Genomic DNA, 14772 nt, shown 5'->3' with positions numbered 1-14772 from the left:
ATTATTCCCAATTTGTGGCAAAAACCTTATTAATAACATCTAACCCAATTTATAAAAGCACTTAACGACGTGGCTTTAAGCGATTGTGGCACAAACGCATGGCTCATATGTCTATGTTAGAGCATAAACTTAACCTTTTCTCGATCAGGAAATTAGGAAGCGCCTCGAGAGAAATCGAAGGTTAAGCGAAGGATTTCCTGGGGAGCCGACATCTCGGAGAAACTCGGTTACGGAAACAACAGTGTTACCTCCAGAACCGGAAAACACTGAGTCCGATGAAGCAAGCTTTAGTCCCGCAACATTTACAGCAGAACCATTATCAAAATCACCCGCATCACCGCCGCCAAACTCCAAATCAGTAACAGTAGCCGAAACTGGCACCTCTCCTATTCCCGCTTCATCGCCAAAACCGCCAGCAACTAAAGACACCTTGACAGACGCGCTTTCCGCTTTAGTAAATGATAGATTAGTAGAGAAAGAAACTGAAATCAATAATAACAAGGTCAAATCTCCGACGGAAAAAGCGACAAAAACAGACTCCTCGTGTCAAACGAACGTGGAAAACAGCAACGACACTTCCCAACTTCAAGTACACTCTGTAGCGTTAGGAACTGATAATGTATCGGACATTAGCCACGAAGATAGTTTAAACGGTCCACCCAACAAAGTAGAAATGGGAACTTCACCGCCTAATTTAGTCGAAGATTTGTCACAGAATATGTTCGATAGATCCGGTCACTTTTCGAACCTACAACGTTCGATGTCGCAGTCTTCTTTGAGGGACGACCTTCTGTATCCCAGTCGGCAGTTCCCAAACGAGCGCCGGGAAGACTTCAACCGCGGACAATTACTCAGAAGTCTCAGTAGAACGTCGTTGGCCAGCGAACCTGGAATGTACGGATTAGCCGACCAGCTTAACAGAGCGCCGGATAGTCCGTTCATTCAAAGGAAAAATTTGGGTTCTGATTGGAACAGAAGAAGACCGTCCGACTTGGCCATTCGAGATTATATTCCACAGCCTCAAATGCAGGTAGATGCCTTTTTGTTCTATTTTTCCTGTACCGCAAATGAAATTTGTTTGAATAGAAACGAGTTTACGACACTCGTAATAGTCGGTGAGCGTAGTTAGGGCGAGACAACGAGGGGGTAAATCCGGCTGCACACATGAGACGCTTAGCGAGGGAAGGGAAGCGATGCGAAATTAAAAAAAATCCTTATTTCGCACACGCTTCGCTTGCTCGTGCGTGAACTGGTTTTTGAAACGACTCATGCGTGCACGCTCAAAATTCACTTGCGAGCTTTAAATGTGCATCCGGCTTAACACCCGCAGTCAAAGAGCTATATCATAAAAATTTTTAATCCGTCTATAAAACATTTTGGTTAGCCGAAACCGCTAGATTGTTCCTAGAAGAAAAATATATTTCCGTTCTTCTTCTGTTAAGGCTTGCTATTCTTCAACGTAATTATTAAGTAAAAAATAATAAATATTGCGCTTTTTCGGATAACGTGACATTTTTTTCTTATAAGCGTACGTGAATATTTTAGCTGATTTTGCCTAAGATCAATGTAATTTGAAGGTGTGGAAAAAATCAAGATTTATTTATGTATAATTTTTAAATCCAAACAAGGGATCATGGTACGGAAGAGAACGCAATGCGTTTTCCAGCAGAGATTCGAGGGAAGACTTACTCGAACGTAGGCGGCAAGAAACCATGAGAGTTCAAGGATTAGAAATGGTCCGACTAATTAGAGTACGTATAATTTTTCATCCAGTTAAAAGAACCAAATTTATATGACTCATTCTTATTTCCATTATCAGAAAGCGGAACAAAGCGGATTTCTTCCCGACGACCTTCAAGTCGCCCTCAACCATTGCGGACCTGATCAGGACCCGATAGATTGGCTGGAAGAAAATTGGATCAACATGATAGAGACTGTTGTTACTCTGGCTACTAATTACGGACACGATAAGCCTGATAACGACGTCGGAATCATATCAGCGGGTGAAGCTAAGGAAGCTTTGAGACTTCATCGTGGCAACATCTGGGCTTCTGTAACTGAATGCGTAGAGTCACGCCAGAGAAAGGTATTCAATGCTATAGTTCAAGAACAGTTCTAAGAATATGTATTTCATTTAATACTTCAATCTGATTTTAGTACCATGAATTAAGAGCCCGAGGAAATTTCTCAAGAAGGGAAATTGTGGCCGCATTAACGGCTAATCAAGGAAATCTCGAATTGGCTTATTCGGAATTAACCAGATCCCTGCACAAACCATTCTCTTTGAATGTTTGGGGTCCTGGGTCGGGAGTTGAAAATTACGAAAGTGCCAGGATGGTTCCGGGTGATGTTCAAGGAAAAGGATTGATTGACAGATTCGACCCGTTGGAGTCAGCGAGGTCCTCAATTCTACAACACCGAAAGCAACATTTAGGGGATAGTTCAAACATTCACAGATCTATGTTGAACCTAAACATGATTGGCTTGGAAGACGACTTTCGTCCTCTCAACGTCCCTGCAGCGTCTCCGAGACTGACACGACGATTCTCGTTCACTTCAGGACGGACGAATGATTTCGCGGGATTTTCTCCAAATTTTGGAAGAATGAATCAAACGAAAACCAGCTACGACGCTAGCGATTCGATGTCCATGACGTCGGAGGATTTAGAATTCATGGACACACCGTCTAAGAAAGACATAGTTAAAGAAAGAACCCCGAGAGAAACTAGCAGAGGTAACCGCCATAAGAAGGTTAGTAGGTCGACGACGTTCTTGAATAAGTTGGCCTCTTTGAGAAAGAACAAACCGAAACCTCAAATAGAGACTCAAAGTGGAGTTAAAACGGAACCAGAATCGGACTACAGTGAACCGGAAACTCGTTTGAAACGTCAGGGAAAAAGCGCTAGCGTACAACAACTTAACAGAAACGGCAGGGAAGAGAAACCCCAAAGGCGTTCTTTCCTGCAAAGGATGATGCGAGGAAACTCACCTGATGTGACAAACGCTAAGCAAAGTAGCCAAGATGTAGACAAAGGAAAAGTCGAAATGCAAAATGATGACAAGGGAAATTTAGAAAATAGTATTCAGACCCTGAATTCTCATAATCTGCAAGATAAGCACGAAGTGAGTTCTATTGAGAAAGTGCAAGCCTTTCTCGAAAAAATGCCAGAAGACACAGCTCCGAAACCGGAACCCAAAATGGGTATATTACAAAGGCTAGGACTGAAGTCAACAAAGAAGGATAGGGAAGGGTCCACGTCCAGTCCCATTTCAAGCACCGACAAAAACTTGTCGCCAAATGAGTCTAAAGAGTCTTTAGTAGTAGCATCTGAAACAAAAGTTACAGCAGCGTCTTCCACATTTTATAGTATTCTAGAAGACACGCTAGCGTCCAAGACAATTTCAGCTCCTATTGTCATCAGCAACGACGCCCTAAACAATTTGCCAGAAAGTAGCAATGAGCCTGTGGCTGTCGAATTAACTCCAGGTTCAGCCCCCGATAACCAGTCGGAGAAGACACCCAAAGTTGAGAGTATAGCCACCGCCAAATCCAGGTTTTTCGGCATAACTCCTGACAATGAGAAAAATGAAGAGAACAACGAAAATGCTCAAGCTGTAGGCAAAACTGCAAAGTCATTAACCAAAGAAAATGAACCGTCTTCAGTTCCTCTCGAAAACATTAAATTGGAAACACTAATGGAATCACTTAGGGCCGATACAACTGAAACCGATTCGTCAAAAACGCAGAAAGAAGTTGAGAAAGAACCTGAGAAAAAACCTGACATCAAACCGAATACAGTTTCTCCAGAGAAAACAACCTTGTCAAGTATCAGCAATGAAAGTTCATCGGATAAAAAAGTTATTAAAGAACTCCAAAGAGGAAAAAAGGAAGATGAAGTTTCGAAGTTGGGTGTAAAAACTCAAGCAATATCTTCGACCGAAACGTCATCAGATAAGCTTGCACCGAAGCTACAAGAACGCAAAATGGAGAATAAAGCTGGAGTTGCTACTCCAAAATCAAAACGACAAGAATCTAAACAAGATTCGTTGACTCAGTCGAAAGTAGTTTCTTCGTTAGCTAAACCGAAACTTTCTTCTGATGGACAGAGAAGCCCCAAAGAAGAACGTGTTATTCGAAGAGAAGTAAAAGAGGAGCTTATTGAGGAAAGAGAGAAATCAAACGATGATACAGTTGGAGCGAAAGGTCAGACCAAGAAGCCTTCTGCCGATGGCCATAAGCCCAAAGCCGAGATCGTTCAAACCAAGCTTGAGATAGTAGAAACCATTGTAGAAATAATAAAACCACGTGAAGAAAAGGGAAAATTCAGAGCTGGCAAAATCGTTTCGCCACCCAAAGAAATATTCTCAGCAGTCAAGAAAGACCCCGAAGAACTGACGAAATCCACAAATTTGAAGGAAAGTAAAGAATTGGTAAAGGAGTCACCACGTGACCAGCCATCAGTGTCCAATACATCCTCGCCTATCACAAAGAAGTCAGAAGATATTTCTTACCCAGTATCAAGGTTCGCTAAACCCAGAGACCCTCTGTTTTCATTCAAAACTGACCAAAAATCTCAATTGGCCAAAGAAAGTGAGATTTCTGAAATACCTTCTTCACAAACCGAAAGTATTGTAGAAATCGAAAAATCTACAGCAGAAAAACGAAGAGAATTTTTCTCTAGTCCTCCCACATCCCCAACGACGGGACTACCATTAAAATCAATTTTAAAGAAGACATCTGTCACTGAGTTGAAACCAATAGATCATACGGCAGTAGAAGCACCAACAACGGAGTCTGATACCAATAATGAAATCGCACAAGACGATATATCCCAAACACATTCCTACAAGGGTGACGAACTAGTCGCGCAAACAAATGACAGACCAATCAACATCAACGAAAAATCGAGCCCCACAAACGAAGATAACGATAAGTCTTCCAAAATTAAACAACCTCCATCTCCTTTAAGTGCCTCGAGAAATGAACCTACCTCTGCTTTTGTGAAGTCCATTTCCCCAAAGGAAGATAATGAAATAACAGAACTAAACTCTGGTGTAAAAAATGACCACACAATTCCGCGGCCCGACGCTCAATCGAAATACCCCTCTTCTTCCATTAAAAGCACCACGGCTGATGAAATTGATACTTCATCAAGTAGGCCGAAATCTCAGCCAAGTAGCTCAGGCGCTACTGTGTCCCCACAAGTACCCGAAAAGGGTAATAATCCTCCGGAAAATGAGCCTTGCAGTAGCACAGATGCCGAAGACCAAAAGCCACTGCGTCGACGTCGCAGAATGTCCGACGTGGAGGAAAGCTCATCGCAGGCACCACAACAGTCCACTTTCCCTAGAAGAAGGAGAAGCATGTCTACCGATCGACCTTCAAACACAATTTACCGAACTCGGGAAAGAAAAACCGAGTCAATAGCTGTAGATGACATAGACTTACTACTAGATTCCGAACTAGAGATGGCTCTTAAAAACGACGACAAATCGAATGAAGATTCGAACGAAGCGATTAAATCCGAAACGGATTCGAAGTTCGCGGCACCACGTGTCAGAAGACAAAGAAGTATCTCGAGAGACAGACTTTCCAGAACACCTTCTGCAACTGATAGCGGCAAAGAAGGACTTATTGCTTCGACGAGTGATATTTTGAAGAAGGCTAAGCCAGAAGCACTGGGTAGACAGGACAGTCTCCGTGAAAGAAGGCGGTCGATGAGTTTTGACATAAATAAAGGACGATTCGCCTCAACTTCAATCGGTAAAAGCCCCAAGACCGTCGAAGGCACCGATAGCAAAGAAAGATCAAGAACTCCTAGCGTGTCAGTGAGGCAGCTTAGTCCCTTGAACACGAGTCCTAAATCCGAAAAGAAAGTCAAAGAAGCTTTGAAACCTATCGACACCTCGGCGCCTGTTATGAGTTCAAAAAGACTGGTCCTCGATGTAAGTATCGCGTTGCTGATCATTGTGGTGCTTGCAATTATTGCTCAAGGCGCATACGTTTAACCGAAAGTGTGTGGTACCTGTGCCATAACGTAAAATATGTCCTGGAGACAAGATTTAAAATGAGCTGAGATCAGCAGTACCAGGGATATGTATTCAAGATATTAAAATTGGGATAAGCTAAAAAGAAATTGGAAAATATAAAATGTAAAATGGATGAAGAGGGGTGTGTATGATTGTGACATTAAATGTGGTGCTTCAGACTTCGTACTACTGATCTCAACGGAATCATTGTCTTCAAGACGTAAAGCGTTATGCGCTACTCCCTTATAACCTCCCGAACCAAAATCCCTAAAAAAGAATGTTTCATCATTTGTCAGAACAAAATAAAGGATCTAATGTCGGAGGGAAAGTGCAGAACTTACGAACAAGCGGAAACAGCAGCGAGGCTAATTGAAATGAATTTCGACGAAGAAGAAGCTTTGGAAGCGTCCAAAGAATGTGGAACACTATACCAAGCTATTAGTTATTTATCACAGGACTGCGAATTGTGTGCTGGAAAATTTCCAGTTGCAGACGTAAGTTTAATTAAGACACCGCTCATCCTACTGGTTTATAATTTTCACAAACCCACTTTATATCTTGAAAATATTTCCCCATAGATGGTATCAATGGTAAACTGCACGCACAGGGCTTGTCGAGATTGTTTGAAAGCGTATTTTACCCTTCAAATAAGAGATAGAAACATCATGGAACTTATTTGTCCTTTCTGCAATGAGCCAGACCTTACCAACGACGATATTGCATCAGATTATTTCAATCACATGGATTTACTAGTAAGTAATAGATTCTACATTTCAATAACCAACAACTGATTTACGCAACAAATAACATGTAAAAGCAGATTATAGCTTCGTTGTTACGCTGTTATGCCGACACCCTGGTCAATTTCATACTCCAGTTTATTTAAGACCTCGAGCGCCATCTCTTTAACGGAATATTAAACCTTATTACAGTAATTATTTATTATTAGCATTGATTTGATTTTATCGTTACATTTTTTTTCAAAATTATGTTAAAAAGTATTTAAAAACAGAAATATTTCGTATTTCTTAAAATTTACTTTATTAATACTGTCTATTTCGCTCACTAGATGGACACATCTGAGTTTAAGAAAAAAATTAGTAGACGCGCATAGAAATGAAAACTGGGCTGGTTCGAAGTTATTCTTTGCGTGAATCGGTTTATGCTATAGCTAAATAAAGTCTTTTTTTATAATTTGTTACTCTGTGCTTAGCTGAAAAATTTACTTGACCAAGACATTCACGAACTATTCCATCGAAAACTTCGAGATCGTGTTTTAATGAAAGATCCTCTCTTCAGGTGGTGTTCCCAGGTACTTTGATTCAACTCTCGTAAAAACCAAAAAAACACATAAATTAATGTGGGGTTTATTTTTTTAGTGCTCATCGGGTTTCATAATAACGAATCCTAATCAGAAAAGGCTACTTTGTCCAGACTGTAAAGCCGTCACGTGCGCGTCATGTAGGAAAAGGGTACAAATTTGTTTTTTTTTCCTTAAAAATATTCCAGAATAACTTTTTTGTCGAAAAATGTATTGTTAAAAAAGTCGTAAAATGTTTAACTTAATTTTGCCAATGAATGTGTGGATTTTGTCTTTGCCAAACATTTATGTAAAAAACTGTTTTATTTATTTTCAGTGGGAAAAACAACATGAAGGACTGACGTGTGACAAATACTTGGCTTGGAAAGAAGCCAATGATCCTGAAGTTCAGGCTGCTGGACTTGCTCAGCATCTTGCAGAAAATGGAATTGGTAGGTCCAAACAAGCCATAACCTATATTGTGAAATATACTTATTGCGTTTGTTTATGCAGATTGTCCAAACTGCCACTTTCGCTATTCTCTTGCGAAAGGAGGATGCATGCACTTTCGATGCGTCCAGTGTCAGTTCGACTTCTGCAGCGGATGTGGAAAACCCTTTAAAATGGGACAGGTAAATATTAAGTTTCTGAATTATTTGTACAGAGCTTTAGAATGTTGCGGAGAAAATGTAACTTAAATTTTCTACCTATCGCCTTCAACAAAATCCGGGTACTGAAATATCTTACTCTTTTCTCAATTTTCAATCAATAGATTTGCCATAAGCTAATGTTAATGTTAATAGTTAACAATGCTAACAAAAAAGTAATAAAATATAGATACCTAATATTAAAAAATCAACAATTTGAAATAAACTATTATTCTGCCTTATTACTAAAATGTGTTATCACTCTTAAAACCCGGGGTAAGCCCTATTTGAATTTTACAATTAATATATTTTTTCGAATTACAGAAATGCGGAGTATCAGAATTTTGCAGCAAACTCGGTTTGCATGCACATCATCCTAGAAACTGCTTGTTCTACTTGCGGGACAAGGAGCCAGCAGAACTTCAAAAACTATTAGACGTAAGTCTTATAAGTAATTATTCATAGGCTGTTGTAGCTTAATTTAATTAAGTTTCATTTGAGTGTTTTCCATCTTCGGAATTTTAAACTAACTGAATGTCATTTCAATTACGAGAAACCATTTTGAAGGAATTAATTATTAGGCCTATTTCGTGCTCTTTGCCTGCAGGGAGATTTGCCGAGGCATAGGACCAGCGCATGATAAATTTTACTTGCGAATTTGTGTCGCTAGAGGCATTTAAGTTTTTCAGTATAACGTCAGTTCTAAGTCAACACATAGCACTCAGTATCAGTAATGCTCACACTTATGAAACATGTAAATTTAGTAACATATGAAAAGGTAAAAAGTTCTTTCTTTTTTTAACAGCAATTCAGCGTAGCCTACAATACGGAACCACCGGAGGGGATGGAAGTGAAAGTTTTATGTCAAGTAAATGAACAAAAAGAAGTTCCAGAGGGTCTCAAAGACGAAATTTGTGGTAAAAACGTCATGGAAGGATACGCGGGACTATGCAGGTTAGGCATGAATTTTTAAAAAGATGGTATTTAACAATTTGTATTATTTATACCGAAATAATCTTCCTTATTGGAAAATGTAACCTATTATAGTATCTTCGGTTTTTTTCAAACACACATAAATTTTCGTCTATCACGGTTATTTTTGTACAAGTTCAAAAAAATTTCAGTGGCGAAACCATGATTTTTTTTCAATTAAGGCAATTCTCAAAAAAAGTCATACAAGTATATAATTTGGGGTTCAGCCCAAAATTACGGGTAGGGTGAAGCTTACATAGATTACCACCTAGTTCCGCAACTGGCTGTTCAGCCCGATATGACCTTCCAATGCAATTAGAGTTTTGGTTCGATCTTCTAAGTCAAAACGTTTAGAAGAGTTACCTATTTTGGTAGTGGTTAAGTTTTGTACCTAAAGAGCTGCCTTCAAAGGTACAGGGCTGGGGGTCTTGTGCTTTACTAAAATCCCCAACAATTTGAGATATGCGTGAATTACTTTACCGTAAAAGGGCAAATGCGGTCTTTCGTTGGAATTTCTGTATTAATTATTGATTTTGGTGTCACACTTATAAAGAAAGTTTAAGATTTGAATCTATTTCCTTTAAGAAAATTCCTTACGTACCATTTAAAATTCTACTAAGTTTTATAAGTGTTAACTTAGGCTTATAAATATCACTTATCAAACATATTATTTTACTCATTTTTAAAACCATGCGGTTTATAAAATAGAGTTCATTACATTGAGTATTTGAGTGGACTGATAAAAAAGAGTAATCTCGACCCAATTAACACGTTTAATGAGGACGAACTGGAGTTGTGCTTGAAAAGAGCCACTCTCAAACTGCCATGGAGGCCTTACGGAACAACAGCCAAAAAATACAGAGAATTACTGTTACAGGTGGCTAACTTTTTTTTCTCTATTTTATGCATTTATGTTCGTGATTGTGAAACCAAAACCAAAATCGAACCCAAGACTGCACTACATCGAGTTTTTGGTAATAACGATAAATACGAACATGGTCGATCCGCTTCCGATTATGGACGTCCACGATTTGCAAATGGTTCTACAAAGAGGACAAAAACCGGTTCCGGAATATGAAATCACCGAGAACGAAGAAGAGTACAGGCAGCGTTTGATCGAGGTTTGTTCCTTAATTTAGGACTCCACGCTTTAATTAATTCGCAACTTTCGCTGATTTATAGTAAGAAGTTTAAATATAAAACCAACAACCCCACTCCCTAGTTAGTAAAATAAATTGCAAGCATGGTTTGTACTGTTTAAAAATTAAAATTACGACTATTACATCTTGAATAAATGTTTAATAATCCCTCGAGGGCCGTTATTATTTCGCCCCAGTTTGGGGGGTAAATAGACTTTTAATCCAACTTCTAGTTAATCCAAAGTTGTCGAAATATTTACCATCGAAAGTTGGTTTGGAGCTTACAAATTAAAGTGGTGAATAGTACCGTTAGGGCGATAAAGAATAACAACTCCGATATTAGGTGCGTATAATAACTACTTTTCGGTGCTAAACAAACACAGCGGTTTCGGTTTTAGATCCCTACATTTTTATTGGTTTTTCACTTTTGTCAAACGTATTGTTATGTTATTATATATGAATATATTAATATTATTTTATCCTTAAAAACTGTCTCTAATGTTTGTCGAAATAGTTCTATAATGCATTAATTTGTTTTTGCTTTTCTAACATGATTTTATTTATGAATATAGAACCACTTAAGATATCCTAGACGAAAATAGTTTAGGCTCTTAATCCAAGATAATACTAAAATTTAAAACCCAATTTAAATCCGTTTAAAGGATGCGTTTAATAAAAACGACAGTATGACTCACTCTTCCAAAGTGTCTCTGATGGGAGGTAACGGAAGTGAAAGGTTTTAAAAACGCTATCACACTAAATATCATTTTTTTTTAACTTCCAATTTACTAATATGGGAATAGGTTTTACATCATAACGTCAATGTCTAGTAAATTTAGCCCTAATGTATGTACCAGGTTCGATATGGTTCTATATTCATGGTTAGAATGCATAAATTAATGATAATACTGTTGCTTAGTTTGGAGTCCTATTTTAAGTTCCAAACACATTTATAACTGTACCAATGATATATTTCATATTACGTGGATTTGATTTCGAACTTATTTTTCATAAACAAAATTGTATTGCATTTTGGGTTTGCTTTTCATTATGTTTCGGTGTTTTATATCAGTTTTTAAGCCGTACGGTAATTCACATTGTTTGTTGTTGTGTTAGGGGCCTATAATCAAACCTATAGTGGCAATAAGCACATAAGCACCTTTGGTATCTCCATTTTCATTATATGAAAATTTTCCATTGTTGGATTTGCAATGAATCGTATAGTGCCAAACTGCAAAAAGTGCACCTAGCCTTTTCTTAAAAATATAATGCAGCTGTACCATTTTCTATTGGCACCAAATTGAGAACCATATGGTCTATTCTATTTTTCCTTTGTTCCACGTGCTTATTTTGCTTAATGGTGATAGTTAAAAAATATGACCTCTAAATAATTAGTTTCTTTATGGCGTTAAGGTTGACACTGTTCACAAAGGTATTGAAATTTAATTAGTCTATTTCATTACCTTTCAAATATTCTTAGTTTAATTGTAATTCAAAAAGCATCGTATTTTTAGATAATATAACTGCTATAATCTTACTCACGGAATTAATTTGACCAGGAGCCCAAGAACGGTTCTATTGTTTTATTGTTCAGCTTCCGCCTACGATACAAATAGAAATAAGCAAAACGTTGGGTGCCAACAGTCTTGGCAGATTATGATTTCGGGTACACGATTCCCCATGCGATTTCTTTAACGGAATAATACTGTTTTAAAAAAAGCTTATAAAAATGTTCTTAACGTTAGTCTTTCAAACGTATTTCATATAAAAACTATTATTAGTAGTAGTATTTTCCTAAAGCAGGGGAAAACACTTCGATAAACACCATTGTATGATCCCATCCAATAAGATGTTTAACTTATTGAAGTATCGCCCCAGAGCTTTCTCCATTATCAATACCCCCGCTCACAAATTCTCTGCTAACAAGTAATTTCGTGTGAATTATCGTACCTGGTAAAAGATTCATAATACTGACCAAGACACTAAAGTACAATATTAAAGATAAATCACGTCTTTTCCACTTTTCAGACTATTAAAGACCAACTGCCTTTGGAAAGGATAGAAGGTACATTTTGAAAAATCTCAGTTCGGCTCAGACATTAATTGTTGTGACGTATAAAAAGTTCTTCAAGTTTCTCTGTTCGAAGTTGACGACGTTAAAAAAACTTTTTAACATATATTAAATTTCTCTGAACGCTTTCATCGCTCTTCTCATTCGCGGCGTAAGTTTCTTTATTAGGTATTAAAATGACCAGTACTTGCACGTACATTTGCAATTTTCTCTTTTGGTAAAACCTAATTTTGGCGCTTAGAAGCAAACTGGTTGGTTTGATACGGTGTTCAATTTCTACATATAATTCATGTAAATACGCGCTAGTTTCACTGTGAGACTGAAATGTAGTGTACACATTAGGTTCCTTTATAACGTTAGGCTATCTCCTGAAAATCTCTGCACATTTGATACCTTTGTTAACATAATATTTTTCTTTTGTAATTTGTGTATCCCTGACATTTGTTCATTTTGAAAAACAAACTTAATAATTAAAGTTCGTGTCAGAATATAGAAGCAGCTGTTACTGAGTTGGAGTGCATACAAAGTATACCAGTCCTTTAATTTCGAATGATATAAACAAAATGTATAATTTTATGTTCCGTATACATGTTACATATTTTGACTATTGTATTCTAAGTTAATTACGTTTCCTTATTAAAATGCTCTCGTCTAAAACAACAGAATTAAAAACCTGCTCAATTTATATCGGTAAATCAATTTAACGGATTTCCGAAAGAGAACATTTTGTTCTGGAAAGTGAGTTAGCTATTCAATATTTATATAAGCTTTCCTAATTTTAACTGTTGATTAGTCGTATTAATTTACTTACTGAATATTTAAAAATCTTTGTTAATTTTATTTAATCAAAAAGTATTTATTGCAAGATTTATTCGAAAAAGGTTCCGAGTGTAATTTTGAATATTGTGAAAGTGATGCGAGAATTTCTGTTGATATCTGATAAATGTTAAACATTTTGCTTCTATTTAAAATCGTTCAACCGTGTAATGTTGCAACGGAAACCAAAAATTTGAAAGATATCATATCCCAATATTAATAAATGGTTTTAAATAATACTTTCGCAGAAGTGTTTTTTGAATTTTTTTTTGGTATTCAAAGGCCGCATCACGTCCTTTGAAAAGTCTGGCTGATAAATCCATAAAGATTATCTTCTTTTGTACCTCGTGATTGCTGTGTCGATTATTTACGATAAACTTAATTTTCTTTGACGGCAGTACGCTTGGAAAGCATGTTTCAATCATCAACATTTAGATTAACAATATCTCCGGTAATGTAAGTAAATCCACAAATACATCAAAGCCTAGTATAAAGGCAACAAAAAAGACAGGTTGAGTGGGTTTTATTTTGCCTTTTAAATTATCCTATAAAATACGCTTTATTAAAAATTGAGGCTCATTTTGAGACTTGACATAAGAAAATATGAAAAACCTACTGCTCATTTCAGATATTGTTCTGAAAAAAGGCTATTTGAAAAAAAAAACAATTTAGTTATATGCTGTTATGGAATAGCCAAAACTAAAAATAAATCCCAAATTTTGATAAAAACGAAAAATCACACGCTATTGTTGACTATTGTTCTGATCGGAATCTAGTAGTATAGAAGTAGTTAGTCGTTTTCATACGGCGGTGTCAGCATAAGAGATGACCGAATTAATTTTAAAAAAATGTTAGCAAAACTAATGGAGCTTCGATCTCGCGATTACGAAACTCTTACCGCTGTTATTTTTGGAACTTCAAGCATAAAAAAATTAAGAATTGTTTTTACAGCCCGAGAGATGAACGTAGTGCGTCGCGGAGTGAAGCTGTCTAGTATCTAAAATTCTATTTAATAAAACTGCAATGCCCTTTTCTAGCCGCGATTTCTCTTGCACATTTGTTTTTATCTGTAGACGCCAAGCGTGGTCCTCTCTCAAATTTTGTTTTGTTAATTACGTTTTGGTTTAACCAACTCTCGGACTTTGTGGCGCTCACTATGGGGTGTCATCTATTAATAGGTTATCGAGGGCTGAAATGAAACTGAAACTAACATAAGGTTTTCATTTTGAAAAGCTGAGACAACAGTAGCTTTAAATCTCCGTAATTTTTACGCTCATATTAATTTGTCAATTTTAATGCTAAATAATAGCAAAACTAACGATAAAATTGAAGTAGAAATTCGTTGGATAAAATTGTCAAATAAAAATAAGTAAAACTTATTATTATTATTATTATTATTAGTCTCGTAATAGCAGATTCCACTATGCTGCTGTCGCTTAAATAGCAGTGACAATATCCTATATAAAATGGCATTAACACATTAAATTAGGAGCTTGCGAAAAGAAAGAAATGGTTGATTTTACAATTCATAATCAATACAATAAATTGTGCAGAATACGTTGATTTTGCACGTGAAAATAAAATGTATTTTCGTGGGGAGTGTTAAATTTTTTCAAACTTGGGTGTCCTTAAAAACTTTTTAATGCCAATATCATTACACATATAAACATGAAAAATATGTAATAAGAAGTAGTATTTTTATTCATCTTGAAATATCTGGAGAAGCTTCTTAAACTTCATGCGGGTCATAAGCCTTGGTTAAAATTTGTGACTGATAACACTTTTCTTTCCTTTTCA

At 36.9% G+C, this 14772-nt stretch overlaps 1 protein-coding gene across 5 annotated transcripts in view; it reads left to right on the top strand.

Annotated features, from left to right (window-relative positions):
* LOC149949729 (uncharacterized) overlaps positions 1-13307 on the top strand; it is a 38227-nt gene extending 24920 nt beyond the window's left edge. For 3 of the 5 annotated variants that reach the window (XM_090167898.1, XM_090167895.1, XM_090167897.1), the window contains 14 exons: positions 149-1030; positions 1629-1751; positions 1820-2086; positions 2158-5946; positions 6327-6524; positions 6609-6782; positions 7244-7342; positions 7410-7502; positions 7668-7782; positions 7844-7962; positions 8302-8415; positions 8783-8931; positions 9902-10070; positions 12117-13307. In XM_090167898.1, coding sequence (XP_090024024.1) covers positions 149-1030; positions 1629-1751; positions 1820-2086; positions 2158-5946; positions 6327-6524; positions 6609-6782; positions 7244-7342; positions 7410-7502; positions 7668-7782; positions 7844-7962; positions 8302-8415; positions 8783-8931; positions 9902-10070; positions 12117-12164 — 6339 coding nt within the window. In that variant the 3' untranslated portion in view covers positions 12165-13307. Of the gene's footprint in view, positions 1-148; positions 1031-1628; positions 1752-1819; positions 2087-2157; positions 6257-6326; positions 6525-6608; positions 6783-7243; positions 7343-7409; positions 7503-7667; positions 7783-7843; positions 7963-8301; positions 8416-8782; positions 8932-9657; positions 9827-9901; positions 10071-12116 lie in introns of those variants that run through there. The other 2 variants (XM_090167896.1, XM_090167899.1) reach the window with 2 other exon arrangements.
* The last annotated feature ends 1465 nt before the right edge of the window (positions 13308-14772 follow it).

This window comes from Leiobunum rupestre, chromosome 3 (assembly GCF_980474605.1).
Source record: "Leiobunum rupestre chromosome 3, qqLeiRupe1.1.hap1, whole genome shotgun sequence".
NCBI lineage: Eukaryota > Metazoa > Arthropoda > Arachnida > Opiliones > Sclerosomatidae > Leiobunum > Leiobunum rupestre.
Note: the sequence above shows the minus strand (reverse complement) of the source record. Positions and strands in the feature narration are given on the sequence as shown.